Here is a 15,199-nt window from a genome sequence, read left to right as displayed (position 1 = left end):
ACCCTTAACTGTAACACCAAACAGCAACTCTTAATCGTTAACCCTAACTCTAAATGGTAAACATTAATACTAACCCAAATTGCTAACCCTTAACCATAACCCGTAATGGTAACCCAAACACAAATGGGTAACCATTAATGCTAGCCCCAAAAGAGGAATGTTCAATGCTTACTCACACAGATAATCCTCAACCCAAACCAAAATTGTAACCCTTAACACTAACCCAAATGGGAAACCTTTCTGTCCTAACCTGGGACAGTAACCCTCAAAACGTAACCCTGGCAGTAAATGGTAATTCCTAAACATAACCCCAAATGGTTAACCTTAACAATAACCCCAAATGGCAACGCTTGACCATTAATGCTAACCCAAATGGGTAACCCTTAATGCTAAAACATATTGGTATTTCTTAACCCTAACACAAATAGCAAACCCTTAACCCTTAAACCTAACCCCAAATGATAACCCCTAACCCTACAGAGTAATAAACCTTAATGCTTAATCATAAGCAAAAAGGGAAAGCCTTCACGCTTACACAATCAGGAAACTCTTAAACCTAACCCAAAAGGGTAAGCCTTAACCCGTATCCCTAACCCAAAATGTTAACCTTTAACCCTAAACTCAAATGGGGAACCTTTATCCCTTAACCCTAACTCAAAAGGGTAATCCTTAGCCGTAACCCAAAAGGGTAACTCTCCACACCTGAGAAGTACATAGTAACCCTCAGCACTTTTTCTGCGGTCTTCAAGGCCTGTACAAACACATGCCACCCTGTGAGTCCGTGATCTTAAAGGACACTCCCAACACAAGCCAGTCCATTGTACCGTGATCTTCAAGGACCCTTCTAACTCGAGCCATTCCATGGTTCTGTGGTCTTCAAGGACACATCCAACGCAAGCCACTCCATGTTTTGTGATCTTCAAAGACCCTTCCAACACAAGCCATCCTGTGGCTCTAAGACCCTTCAAACTCAAGACATCCTAGGGTTCTATCATCTTCATCTTCAAGAACAACTTCCAACACAAACCCTCCTGCGGCTTTATGATCGTTTAGGACTCTTCAAGCTCAAGCCGTCCTAGGGTTCTATGATCTTCAAGGATCCTAGCAATACAAACCCTCCTACGGTTCTGTGGTCTTCATGGATCCTTGCAGTACAAGCTATCCTTTGGTTCTTTAATCTTCCACTCTTCCAACACAAGCCATTCTGTGGTTCTACGATCTTAAAGGTCCCTTATAACACAAGCCATCCTCTGTTTCTGTCATCCCTTCCAACACAAACCTTCTTATGAGGGAACTTGGGGGTGTTGGTCGATGCTCAGATGAGCAAGAGCCAGCAGTGTGCCCAGGTGGCCAGGAAGGCTGATGACCTGCTGGCTTGTGTCAGAAACTGTTGCCAGCAGGAGCAGGGAAGTGATCATCTCTCTGTACTCAGCGCTGGTGAGGCTGCACCTCGAGTACTGTGTTCAGTGTTGGGCCCCTCACTACAAGCAGGAAAGCTGGTACAGGGTCTGGAGCGCAGGTGTTATGGGGAGTGGCTGAGGGAGCTGGGATTGTTCAGTCTGGAGAAGCGGAGGCTCAGGGGGGACCTCATCGCTCTCTCCCACTACCTGCAGGGGGGCTGTAGAAGGAATCACATAGAATCACCAACGTTCAAAAAGACCTCCAAACTCATCTAGGAGAATAATTTTTTTCGTAATATTCAACCTGAGAGTGCTGAGGTATAATGCTCCACAGTCAGACCTACATGTGACTGTGGGGCCCTGATGTTCTTCCCATGGGCACACAAACACTCAATGACCATACTGGGAGGCAAAAAGCACAGCAGAAGACGATCCTCAGCTGCAGACGCTGATGACACTCATAGCAATAAGAGAGAAGTATGTGTGAAAGGCTTACGTTACAAAAGGAATGACTGATTGTCAGCAGAGATGTGGTCTAGCACTTGTTCTGCTGGAGCAACTCCAGTGTGGCCATAGATTTGCACTACGGAGCAAAAACAAATCTCAGCCGGAATAATACTGTCAAGCCTAAAACCAACATTCGGCTCCTAAAATCCTGAGTTGTTGGTTGAAAAATATTTCAGCCCTGATGGTGTGCTCAGTGGAGTTGTTTCTGTGCATATTGTCTCCGTTCCCTCTACTGCAAACAAAATGCATTCAAATCCCCAGGAAGAAGCTCATGAATACTGCCGCACCCTTCCCGATCAATCCTTCCAGACAGCTCGGCTTTTTCTAAGCAAAACATACCTATGGAAAAGTCTCAGGGGGGTAACCTAGAAGCCAGCGAACGCTGACCTCTTCTGGATACTTCTAGAAATGGCATCGAGGCATAACCATTGCAGCATACTTCTACGCAACGAGGCGTAACCGATCCCTTTTATTCACCTCCCTCGAGAAAAGGTCAACTCTCAGCCCCACTTTCATCTGCTTGGTGAGCTGGCTCAGTTCAGAGTTCTGCAGGAGAGCAAACAAGGTGCAGAAAGAAAGACTCCAGAGGTTACAGCTATGTTTCAGCTGTTAAGACTTACATCTTTTCCTTCTATGCTCATTTGCTCTTGTGCCTATGTGGAGTAGAAACAGATTGAAATAATTGAACTGATTGAAATCTTAAGGGTCATGCATGTTTGATGCAATACTGTGCAGATCCTAAATTGATACGGCTTATGGCAAGTAATGTAATTTACCACCAGGTCAAAAAAGAATTATGTTTCTTGAAACATATGATTTTGCACTACGGATATACACTATTGACTAGAGAAGGTATCATGACATCAAGACAAAGCTGCAAATGAAGCTCTCACTGAAAAGGCATTTATAAGCTGTGTTTCAGATGTCAGGGTCTTGAGTGCCCTCCCACCTTTGTTCCTGCAGCTAGCACTTTTCCTCACCAGCTACCACCTCCACCTCCCCACTCGTGTTGCTGCCCAGCACCAGGTAGCTCATTTTCCCCTGCTTCGACATCACCCATCACTTTCTGTCCTCCTTCCCTGAACAAATCAATGTGTCATTTAGAAGTCCGCCTGAGCTGAGCAGTCACAGCTCTGTTTCCTTTCCCTGAAGCTGGAGTACAGCCAGGCTACAGAGCAGCTAAGTAAGATAAAGTTGCATGGAAACAGATGTTAATTAAGAAGAAGAAATGTAGGCCACTCATCTCTTCTTCATAATGATACGGGCTCTGATTGAGGTAAACATCCGTGAAATCCATCAGATGAGATTTACTTCTGCCAATGTGTTTAAGGCCGCTGGAAGCAGTGGTGTAGCAGTCTCTGGCATGCGGCTCTGGGGAAGGAGGCCTGAGGAAATCCCACAGATAAGTCCACACTGGCCTAAGTAGCTTTCCCACCGGATGTCTCCCTGTGGGGCTGCCAACACACTTCAGGCCTGGAGCTTAAACTGCATCAACTAGTCTTGAAACAGTGTCCTTAACGTAGCTAGGCTGTACTGGGAGAAAGAGTGTAATTTGGACTGAGCTGCATCCACACCAGCGGATGTCTTCTCAGCAAGGAATGGGAGCGGCCTACCAAAGGCAGGCAGTGCACGATGGTGGGAAGACGGTGTGTCTTCTGTCACAGCCTGTGCCTTCAGCTCTACTGGTGATGTCCCAGCAGAGCTGTTTTCCCCAGTCCGGGTGGAATGGTGGGAAGTGATGCAACAGGAGCAGCGAGGATCAAGAGCAGGCGACTGCTGCTGTGACTGCCAGGGGCTCATCTGAAGGAGCACAGTTTCAGCCCGCTAAGGCCTCAGTCACCTTCACAACACCCTTGAAAGGTGCTCGCTTACGCCGGGCTGCTGCGTATTCATGCTGCGTATGAATGCTGCATCATTCATATTTAAGGATAGCCACAGCCCTTCCTGGGTTTTAGGCTCATGCCATTTACTGGGGGCAAAAATAATCATCTTTATGCAAGTCCTTCTTACTAAAGCCCTGGCTGCCTTAGCAGTGATGCAGAATTCTTAGTCGAAAGGATGCCGAAGAGACGGAGGGGTTCCATGGGAGCAAACAAGCTGTAACACAGCTCACAACAACAACAACTGCTCACAACCAACATGGGCGTGGAATGGAACTTTTTGCTCAAGGCTGCTGCAGCCCACCTTTGTGCTCCCACGCAGTCATCTCCTTTGTGCCCTCCTCAGGTATGTCCTCTTACATGATAGCATAAAGCGAGATATGGGACACTGTCTGTGCAAACAGGCTGAAGTCAAGAGTCCGAGAAGTAGAGGGCTGAGCAATCACCAACTGTATGAAATACGGCAAGAGCAAGTGACTGCACCTAAGGCAGGAGAACCACGGATATATGCACAGACTGGGGGACACGTGGACGGAGAAGAGCTCTGTGGAAAGGGATCTGAGGGATCTGGTTGGTGATAAGTTGAATGTGAGTCAACAGTAAGCCCTGGTAATCAGAAAGGCCAATTGTATCCTGTTGGGCATCAGGCATAGCACTGCCTAATACGTATAAGGTCATTTGATTTGTTCAGCACAGAGCATAGGATAGATGCTATGACCACAGAGCTAATGTCATTGTGGCCTACAGCTTCCTCACAAAAGTAAACAGGGAGGAAAGCAGGGATCGCTTTCATCTAGCGACCAGCAATAGAACCTGAGGAAACTGCATAAAGCTGTGTCAGGGGGAATTCAGGTTGGATATTAGAAGAAAGTTATTCACTGAGAGGGTGCTCGCTCTTCTGGGAGTTGACGTGAGCTGGCAACTATCTCCAGGATTTTCCTTCTGCAGATGACCCATCATCAGGGCTTCCCTCAGGCTGCTGGGAACAGCACGTGCAGCAGTAATGATCACAACCTGTGAGGCTCACGCAGCCTCAAGAGTAGAGGCCTTACAGAGATATCTTGTCAAATCAGAGGGCAGTCACCAAACTTAGGAAATTTAACAAGAGCAACTGCCAGATTCTGCACCTGGGACAGAAAGAGACTTAGCTCTAGTAACTAAAGTGAATGTGACTTTAGGCTGTATAGGAATGTAGCTTTCCCCTCATTGCAAAAGCTCACTGTTAACAGTGAAGAACAGGATTCAACTGGAGAAGTCAAAAGAGACATGAAGAATGATGGGATAATGTCTGCATAGCAGCAGCTGGAGAAGCACTGCCCGTTCTGGGAAGATGCCACCCAAGAAGCACCACCTAGAACTGGATGAATGGACGAATGAAAGAGGGAGAGAAAATTAGATTGGTTAAATTAGATTGGTTACACTCAACAGCTTGAGTTGGAACTATGTAAGAATGGGGTTATGGCAACTCATACCAACTATGGAATTGAAAGTAACAAGGTTCCTCCTAGGGGACACTCACCTTGAGCTGCAAATCACAAGAACTGCAAACAAATGAGGCTGAAGGACAGTCAGACTGATGTACCAAAAGGAGAAGTCAAGGCTTGAACGGGAGAATGTTGGAGGGGGCAGCAGCATGATTCCTTCAGAGCAAGGTGGAAGGAGTGCAACTCCTGCAACAGTTTCTGGAGACCAGGGTGGAAGCCTATAGGTGATGGTCCTCTCACCACCAAGCATCCAGTTGCCAGCAGTGGGTGAGTTCATTGGGACTTTGAGCAAGTCTTCAATTTGTGTTACTAAATTCAGGCTTGGAAGCACACTACATATGGGAGAGACACTTGGTGCAGGAAAGGAGATGTCCGTAGGCAAGGTACTCGAAAACTGAATGAAAAGAGATGAAGCTGCAGATGTATCAACAAAAGTGTAAGCACATGACATTTGACTTGGCAGGTTTGTGGGAAGGTCAGCTTCCCCGTGTTTGTATTTCTCCATACTAGAGAGGTTTTATCCGCTTGGCTTGCTTAATTGCAGCACGTTTCACATGCGTGGATAACGTGCAATAGCATCCTTGACCCAGACCCCATTTCCATATTGCATCTCTTCCTCAATGGCCTGAGGTGTTACGGATGCACGTAGATGGAAATAATTATCTCTTAGAGTTGCTGAAGCACTGTAGAAGTTTGCCAAGAGAAGCTGTGGATGCTCTGTCCCTGGAGGTCTTCAAGGCCAGGGTGGATGGGGCTCTGGGCAGTATGACCCAGTGGGTGGCATTCCTGCCCACGGTAGTGGGCTTGGGGTTATAAGTTCTTTACCGTCCCTTCCAACCCAAGCCATTCTATGATTCTGCATTTCTATGACGTAAGCACCGGCCTCACGCAGCCCTGGTGCAGTGTATCACAAGAGCTTCAGGCCGCGGGGAGCTGCCACCCAGAATCACAGAGTTGTGAGGTCACAATGCCCCATCCTATGGCTGTGCTATGCTGTGCTGTGAGCTCACAAGCTGCGACGCTGTCCTGTGCTGCAGGCTTCGCTCTGTGAAACACTCACTGTGGCTGCAGTGGTGGTGGTGGAAGCATGGTGCAAGTGTGGGGGGCCATGGCCCCTGCCCGCCTTGTCCTCTTCCTCCTACTGATGGCCATGTGTTTCCAGGAGACCTGTGCTGCTCCATGGCGAGCACCGGGAGCAGGTGGGTGGGCAGAGATGGGACCCAAACTGAGCAGCACTGAGGGCAAGAAGTCAGGCTGTGTCCCCACGGCCCTGTGCCACACTTCCCTGGGGCCTGCCTTCCATGGGGGTGGTGTTGGGCAGAGGGTGATGGGCAGCACCACAGGAGCCGGGTAAGAGCCCGTGGCAGAGCTGCTCCTCAGGGCTGGCTCCAGCCATGCCGGGCCATGGCTCTGCTGCTTGCTGGCTGGAGCACATCCTGGGAGATATCCTGGGGAGAGCTCAGAAGATGTGTGCTGGAAAAAGAGCGAGCATTTCTGCTCCAGGCTCATGGTATTCCGCATAGATGAATCCCAGTTTCCAACAGAGCCACAGCCCACAGCCCAGAGGAAGAGACAGACATGCTTTCCTCCGGTGCTTCAGTGTGACCTTCCTGTACGTCAGAGGCCTCCCAGTAAGAAAGCCCCGAGAGGCTGTATCTTCTTCCATGCGGTCTGTGAGGGATGTGGCACATGGCCTGGAGAGAGTATTGTGTACGCTGCCAGGTGCCAGCCTACAGGTCATCCTGGACACCCTGCAACTTTCAAAATCATGACCTGAGTCCTTCTCCCATCCCGTTCCACGACCCACATGCAGTTACTGAGAGAGAAAGAGATCACTCCGTGCAGTGGGAACTTCTCTCATCTGTTCTTGATTCTAGATGATGAGCTCAGAGCTCCCTTTCCAGGTGATCCTTTGGATCCGGATTCTGTGCGTGTGCCCGTGGGACAACCCAGAGGTAAGTTGTGAGTGTCTGTCTCCTTTAAGGCAGAAACGTTCATGCTCTCATAATTTACATGGGTGAAATTTTACTGAAGATCCTGTCAAGGTCTTCCTAATGTGCTTACGCCTTGAAGGGCTTGCACAGATAAGTCATAAGTATTTTGTTACTTGGAGAGCTGCCACATTTCAGTGGGAAGGTTACTGCTGCCCCTCTTCAGCTGAGAGAGCCCAGACCTTCGTATTTGGGCCGTGTCATTCCCTGACCCGCCGCCAGACCTTGCAGGTCTCTCAGGGAAAAGGAGGCCCCCACATGTAGTGGAAGCTCTCCTCACCTGTATCTGATCACGCTTGTGTCTACAGGCCCTGCTGGTGAATCAGCAGAATGGAATCCTGTCTATGAGCCTGAGGGGGATGCTGGAGGTAAGTCACCAGTCTTCCTTTGTTCATATATTTGCCTGGGATAGTTCAGCAAGGGTTCCGCTTTTCACCAGCCAGCAGGTTCTTCTCCCCGAGAAGCATGGATGGTCATTGTTTCTTGGGTGCTCCGTGCTGTCAGCGTTGCGTTGGCTTTGTCTCTGTATCTCCGAGGTCTCCCAGTAAGAAAATTTCTAGGGGCCGAGTGTTCTTCCGTGAGCTCTCTGAGAATTGTTTCCCATGGCCTGGAGAAAGTATTTGGAAAGCTGTGGAATACCAGCCAGCAGGTCACCTGGCCTCTCTGCAACTTTGGAACTTTCCCCCCCACAGCATTACCTGAGTGAGCCCCTTCCATCACCGCAGGTCACTAAGGAAGAGAGAGATGGGCACATGCAATAGGAATGTTTCTCCTCTGTCCTTGATTACAGCTGTGCCTCCAGGCAGTGGCTCACCAAAGCCTAGGTTTAATGCAGTTGAGTTTAGAGCTGGGGTGAGCTCCAGCTCTGGGCAGTTCCACACGGGGTTAGTTCTGTATGATGGTGGTGCCCCGGCAGGCACCCAGGAACTGTTTCCAAGGTGCTCCTGTGTGGAAGGGAGAGAACAGTGTCGTGAAGGAATCCCCCAGCTTAAGTTGCATCTTGTGTCATTCTGACTGGAAGGATGTTTAATGGGAGTTGCTCTGTCCTGCATTTCTTTGCAGATGTGCCTGGAGGAGGTGATCCAGGTTCCCCTCTAGGTTCTGGGACTGAATCTCCAGCAGATCACATGGGTATGTCATGACTTTGTAATTCCTTAGAGAGCTTTCATTGCCCATTTCAGTGCCATTTCATGGCACGATCTCCCGTATGCTCCACTATTCAGTGATGCTGTAGAGTATGACTGAAACTTTTCATGGGTCTTTGGTTGCAGAAGTGCCCCCAGGGAAGGCCTGGCCTGATCCTTGGTTTCCTCCTGCACTGGAGCCCTGCTGGAATCCCAGCAGGAGTAGTTTGTCTTTACTGACTCCGCTGACTCACCACTGGCCTTCAAAACTTCCTGCACATGATATTTAACTTCATACATTCTGTCTAGGTCCAGAAGAAGGAAAGGATGAATCCAAAAGAGTAGAATACTCCCAGGGCTCATCCCATCTCCTAAATGACCTGCTGAAGGAAATGGAGAATGCAGCGCGTGGTGAGTATACTTCAGTGTGTTCACTGAGACTTGGGAAGCTGAGGTCTGATATGCATGTGTGGATAAGCTGTAGCCTGCACAGCAGGAAGGGATCTCTCAGAGCCGTGCTGTGGTGGTGTTCCATGTAACACCTTGCAGGCACTGTCAAGCACCAGAGATGGTCTGCTGCCACTTCTGCATCCAGCCAAGACTCAGAGACAGCTGCTCCCCCAGCATGACCATAACTTGTCAGAGCTGCTTTGTGCAGACATTGGCAGCCCGGTGGCTGCAAGTGGCGAGTGCTGTGCTTCTGTTCATACAAAGCCCTCTCTGCTGCTGAGCAAGTTCAAGGCAGGAGGAGCATCCCAAGCAGGGCTGGCTGTCTTTGCTAATCCTGGAAACAAGGTGGAGATGCTGATTCTGGAGATGTTTCTGCTGGAGCTTGAATTTCAGCCTGCATCTGCCTGGCTGTGATGGGTGGAACACGATGGTTGGTGATGCTCACAGCACAGTGCGTCAGGGCCCTGCATAGGAGCTGATTCCTCGGGAGGCGTGAGAGGTTTTGGCACCCTCCAATTCCTGGGAGGGCCCAAATGCCCTTGGGCAGCGGAGGGGGTCGCAGTGGCTTTGGGGGCTGGGACCAGCAGACTCTGCCTGAGCTCAGAATAGGAGTAGCTCAGTTCCTGATGAGAACACATCACATCCAATCCTACTGTCCTCTTTCTTTCTAAAGGGACTGACCAACAAACTGCACAGGACGCGCTGCAGGAAGGCAGCCATCCCACGCTGCCAGTCTGGGACAGAGGAACGCAGATAGCGCCAACGACTGGCATGCCAGGTAATTTCTGTCCTGTGGTCATCCAGAGTCACTAACCAGAGTCAGTGTGTGCCTGCAGGCTCTTCCTGCCTGCTCTTGCACCCCAGCTCAGCAGCCAAACCTGAGCGTATGAGCACAGAGCACGTGTAAAAGAAGCCAGGGGTGGCTCTCTGAAAATGGCTGACCTCAGTGGGGTTTGGTGAGTTGTTCCAGCAGCGTGCCGGAGAAGATGCATGCAGACCTCTGTGACGCTGCTCACCTCCCACTGCTCCCAGTTCCCAGAGAGTTGTGAGCTTTGCCCTTTTGGATGAGCGGGGTCCTGTGTGGTAGGAGCCTGCAGGAGTATTTTTCCCCTGGGCTGGCTCTGGCTGTGCCCTGTGCTGGCTCGAGGCTGACCTTCAGCCTGAGGGGTGTCCTGTGGGAGAGCTCAGGACGCGTGCGCTGGGGGAAAGTGTGAGGGCTTCTGCTCTGCAGTGCTCCCCGCAGACAAAGCCCAGACCCCAGGGCAGAGCCCCAGCCCTCAGCCCAGAGGAATACGTGGGCAGTGCTGGTGCAGCCTCACCCTACCCAACGAGAAGTGGAAGCAATCCTTTTTGTTGTCTGGTGCTTAGACACCAGAGACAGAGGTACCCACTGATGAAAATCTCCTGGGTCCATAAAGCACACCGAGAGATTGTCTGTAGTGCAGGTGAAGGTAACGTGGGACACTGTCTCATTTCTTCCAGGGATGAATGCTGGGAAAAGCACAAAGGCTGCTGTTCACAAATCTGTGCGAAAGCGCCACATCGCAGCGATGGTACTGTTCTCAGCTGTGCTGCTGTCTGCACTGTTGTTGGCCTGTGGTGCTGCGTTATGGATGTGCAAAAAATACCTGTGAGTTGGCTTTTCCTCAAAACACTTTATTGCTGCATTTGGCAAGGAGGCATGTGTGGTGCCAGGATCCTGGACGGCCAAATCAGTTGCTGGCAGTACACTGCCAGGACTTACGTTGCAAAGTCTTTCAAGTTTCCCCTTATTTCCTGTCAGTGAGTAGTGCTTTCTGAAACTCATTCTCACAGAGTGTGCAAGAGAGAAGAAAGAGCAGCAGAACGAGCTCTTCCTGATACCAACTGAGAGAGTGTTCCAGCTGGAGATGAGGGCAGAACGGAGCTGGGAGAGGCAACAAGAGAGACTCCTGCCCAACCAAACCAGAATCTCAACAATAGTTCCAGTCCATTCCATTCTACCATCCAAGATACCAAAGGTCTTCAAAGTCATCTGGAAGACCTGGAGCGTGAACTCAAAGCCAAAAAAGAAGTCCACGGGAACAGTCCTGAGTGCTGCTTTCTGTCAGAGGACAGCCCTGAAGCTGAGAGCGGAGAATCAGCAGCAGAGCCTTTGTCCTTCACCCTGCATTCTCCAGGACAAGTATCAGCAATAATTCCAAGATTCTTAGCTCACCATAGCTACAGTCCTTTTGAGGGTCGTAGTGAGAACCCAGAAAGTGAGCTTCCTCTGACTGCTGGACAGTATTGTTTATTGTCTTTGGAGATGTGGATGAGAATGGCTGGTTTCTGGGAGAGCTGACAGATGGCACAAGAGGACTGGTCCCTTCCAATGTGGTTGTGGAAGTTTCCGATGATGAACTGGATACAACGATGCCTCTAGAGCTTTGTGATCTCCTGCTGGACACTGATGATTAAGTGGATGCAGAGATTCCATAACGCAGCAACATCCTGTAAAAATTCCTGCACTGATTCGTCTGCAAGACTACCCCCTGCTCCACTAGATGTTCAAGTGGAGTGTGAGCAGGATGTGGATCAGCTCCTTCAGGAGCTCTGTGGTGACTGACAGTGTAACTGCATAGTCTTATTATATATTAAAAACAAAAAAAAAAGAACCAAAAAAAAACCAATAAAACAAACAAAAAACCCAACACTGTTCTTTTTCTTGGATACATTGACTTGATACTTTTTCTAGCTGAGACTTTGCAGTGAGTCTTGAAGCAGATTTGAACTGGTAGAAGTTGGCAGTGTCTGCATTCCGTTCTCCTAATTTCCTTGCTGGTCGGAGTTAACGTGCCCTGCATCCGTTCCCCAGCTCCAGCTGCCTCCTGAATCATGAGAGCAGCCTTTCCATATTGTGAAAACAGCCCTTTCACATAGTTGGAGTGGATTCATGCTGAAGGACAAGATGCTTGTGGACATGTAAGCTCAGGAAAAGAATGTAGAGTCCATGGAAACTTGCTGCCAAACAACACTAAGAAAGAAGAATAGACTCCTGTTGTTGAAGATGGAACAGTAAAACAGATGCCCCAGCAAAACACAATGCCAGTACAAGCTGGTTGGGGCTACTCCCCCTGAAAAGGCTGGAAGTTCACAGCGAGGTAGACTACTAGCCCTCATTCAATGACTAGCAGAGACCCCCACCATGTTTTTAGGACACGTGCTCAAGAGGGTGGGACAATATGTTAATAATTTCTCAGAATTCCAGCCCATCTTCATGGAATGTAATGAATATATGTATGCAATGTCTTTAAATACGTAACCATTGCTTTTCTCGGTGTGAGAGGTAGGAGGAGATATCCCCCTTGCATCTGGTGCCATAATGAGCATACCTGGTTTATGACCTTACGTGAGTTATGAGTTTGATTCCACACATCACTCCCTTCACTATTAAGAGGACTAAGAACTTCTGTCACAGAAGGATGCCCATCTGCAAGGCTTACGTTTCATGCTTCTTCCTTCCTCTCTGCTTGGTAAAACTCCATGCTGGGCTCATTTGGAAGGAAGGCTTGGTGTTCTGATTTCTTGGACAGTCGTTACCTAAAGCCTGGAGTGCCTCTGTCAAGTGTGGCGGTGCAACTCCCGCTCCCCACACTCTCCCCCTTCTCTCAGGCCTCTCAGTGCACTTCTTCTCCTCAGACAAAAGGCGGAGAACCAGTACATGGAGGTACTCTTCCTCTTCCCTTGCCCCTGCTTGCCTCTGGGTAGCAAGGAGCAATGAATTGGAACATTAGGGGATGCCCTTGTTGTATCTGACTCCTGCTTTGTGCCCCATAGCCCAGGAACAAACCTGGAGACAATGATCTCCTGGCAGCCTGGGACATGTGTACACGAATCACGGCCCAAGTGGGGTGGCCTGTTGTATTTGCTCCACACTCAGGTAGACGCAAATTGTAAGCAGAAGTCAACTTGCATTTCTTCCATCCACCTCCCTACTTATTTCTTACTTCCTCCCACCTGGCCTACAGGCAGGGTTGTGAATCATGAAAACAGCTTTTCTATATTGTGAAAAGAAGTCTTTTTACATAACTTGAGTGGACTGTAGCTGGAGGACAGGAGATGTACACAGGGAAGCCCAAGAACAGGTGGAGTCCATTAGCCAGCAAACAGAATTTTTGTAAAGGTCCCCCCATTTTGATGGGGGACATCGGTTACAACTCTTGTCCAGGTAATTTGGTGTTCCCATGCCCTGGGGAAGTAGGTGGACTCCATTACCCAGCAAAAGACAAGGGATTTTCACCTGATACCTAAGACCAGCTAGGATAAGCAACTGTTATGGGGCAAAGGGTGTCAAAAGAGATACCGAGAAAGACCCCCCTGGGTTGTATCTTGGCTCACTGGAAGGACGTTGCTGATGAGCCAGGGTGAACATTGGAAGAGAAAACTCTTATTAAATATTGTTATCAGTGGTGGCCGTTGTTTAAATTAGAGGGAGGGAAAAGCTGGGTCCTTAATGGAACGTGAAATTATAAAATACTCCTTTGGTTAATGTTGTTTCTAAGAAGGGAAAGTAAATGGGATGAAGTAGCATATGCGGATATGTTTTTTACTCCTAGAAATCATCCAGAATGGCAAAAGGAATGTGGGATTAATCTGGCTCCACAAGATTCTTTAGTATTAGCCTTAGAGAAGGAAAAGAGAGGAAAGGGTGAAAGACTGAGAGGATGTTACTCAGCATGTAGCACTGGAGAAAGATGTTTAAAAGTTAGAGAAACACGGGAAAGGCTGGAGGATTATGTTCCCCGTTATGAGAAGGAAAGAGAGCAGGGAAACAAAGAAGGTGACATTGTAAGAGCAGAAAGCCAGGAAGGAGGAAAAGGAAATGAACGGGCAGTGAGGGGCTTTTTGCCGATCCCAGCCCGTGCTCGTAGCAAAGTAGGAACGACTACGCAGACTCCTCTCAGGCAAGCAGTGGGTTCTAGGGGACCCATTGGAATTAAGATACCACTTAAAACAGGTGGTTTAGACAACTGGAAATGTGTAGTTCAGGAGTATAGGAGCGATCCGCTCAGGGTCGCTAAAAGATTTGAAACGACACTAAAAGCAGCATCCTGAGTGGGCGGGTACAGACGCGGTGCTGGGTGAGGTCACAGAGACAGAAGAACAATTAATTCTGAAAAGGGCTAGGACTCACGTCCAGGCTCAAACGAGTGCCTGAACCCTGCAAGGGCAGCTGGAGGATTTTGTCCTCCATTTTGTTTTGGAAAGGCTAAAGTTCAGGATCTAAGAGCCATAGATAAGATTGTGGAAGATTTACACCCAGTAGCTGCAAACCCCTATACACTGTTAACTAGACTCAGGCCAAGAATGGAAATACTATACAGTGTTAGGTCTGAAAGATGCCTTTTTCTGCCTCCCTTTGGCTGCAGAACGTCAAAAATTGTTTGCATTTGAGTGGGAAAACCCGGATTCAGGAAGAAAAACTCAGTTAACCTAGACAGTGTTACCCCAGGGTTTTAAGAACAGCCCCAGCTTTTTTGGAAATCAGCTAGCCAAGGAACTGGAGGAGTGTATGTATGTAGATGATGTCCTGGTTGCAACGGAGACCAAAGAGGAATGCTATCAATGGACAGTAAGGCTGCTCAATGCCCTGGGGCTAAGTGGATACAGATTATCACAGCAGCAGGTCCCAATAGTGCAGACCCAAGTAACCTACTTAGGTTACATATTGTCAGAAGGACAGCATGAAGCAATATGTAGAAATCTCAAGCCCATTACGGCAAAGGACTTGTGGACTTAGGAGTGACAGAATGGTGCTGATTATGGATTCATAATTACGGACTATTAGTAGAACCATTATATCGTCTGCTGAGGAAAAATCCAGCAAAATTAACTTGGAGTGGAGAAGCTGAGAGAGCATTCTGGGAACTAAAGCAGAGATTGATGGAGACCCTTGCCCTGGGACTCCCAGATGTGACCAATGCACTTATTTTATTTTCACATGAAAAACAAGGAATAGCTATGAGCGTCCTGGTGCAGGAACTGGCGCCATACAGAAGGGCAGTCGCTCACTTCTCTAAGCAGCTGGATGAGGTAAGCATGGGCTGGCCTGCCTGCTTGAGAGCAGTAGCAGCAGTAATCCTAAATATACAGGAAGCATGAAAATTTACCGTGGGTCAAAGAATAACTGTGCTTGTATCACATACGGTTACCACAGTTTTAGAACAAAAAGGGCACCTCCCGATTCCTAGGATATCGGGCAATCCTGGTCGAACAGGATGATGTAGTTATTATGACAGCTAACACTGTAAATCCAGCTTCCTTCCTCAGGGGAAATACAACCGAACCCATAGCGCATGATTGTCTCCAGACAACTGAAGTGCACTCCAGCTGCCTGGACCT

At 48.7% G+C, this 15,199-nt stretch overlaps 2 protein-coding genes across 3 annotated transcripts in view; both read left to right on the top strand.

The window, feature by feature from the left end:
* LOC121111076 (protein MANBAL-like) overlaps positions 1 to 15,199 on the top strand; it is a 614,289-nt gene that overhangs the window by 591,397 nt on the left and 7,693 nt on the right. The gene's annotated exons all lie outside the window — the stretch shown is intronic.
* LOC121113301 lies at positions 6,372 to 13,385 on the top strand. The gene is made up of 8 exons (XM_040702603.2): positions 6,372 to 6,470; positions 7,149 to 7,226; positions 7,571 to 7,630; positions 8,325 to 8,393; positions 8,696 to 8,797; positions 9,510 to 9,614; positions 10,319 to 10,466; positions 10,652 to 13,385. Exons 1-8 carry the CDS (start codon positions 6,380 to 6,382, stop codon positions 10,704 to 10,706), a joined length of 708 nt encoding a protein of 235 aa, XP_040558537.2. The 5' UTR covers positions 6,372 to 6,379; the 3' UTR covers positions 10,707 to 13,385.

Source organism: Gallus gallus, chromosome 6, assembly GCF_016699485.2.
Source record: "Gallus gallus isolate bGalGal1 chromosome 6, bGalGal1.mat.broiler.GRCg7b, whole genome shotgun sequence".
NCBI classification, from domain to species: domain Eukaryota; kingdom Metazoa; phylum Chordata; class Aves; order Galliformes; family Phasianidae; genus Gallus; species Gallus gallus.
This window is presented reverse-complemented; position numbering and strand designations above follow the sequence as displayed.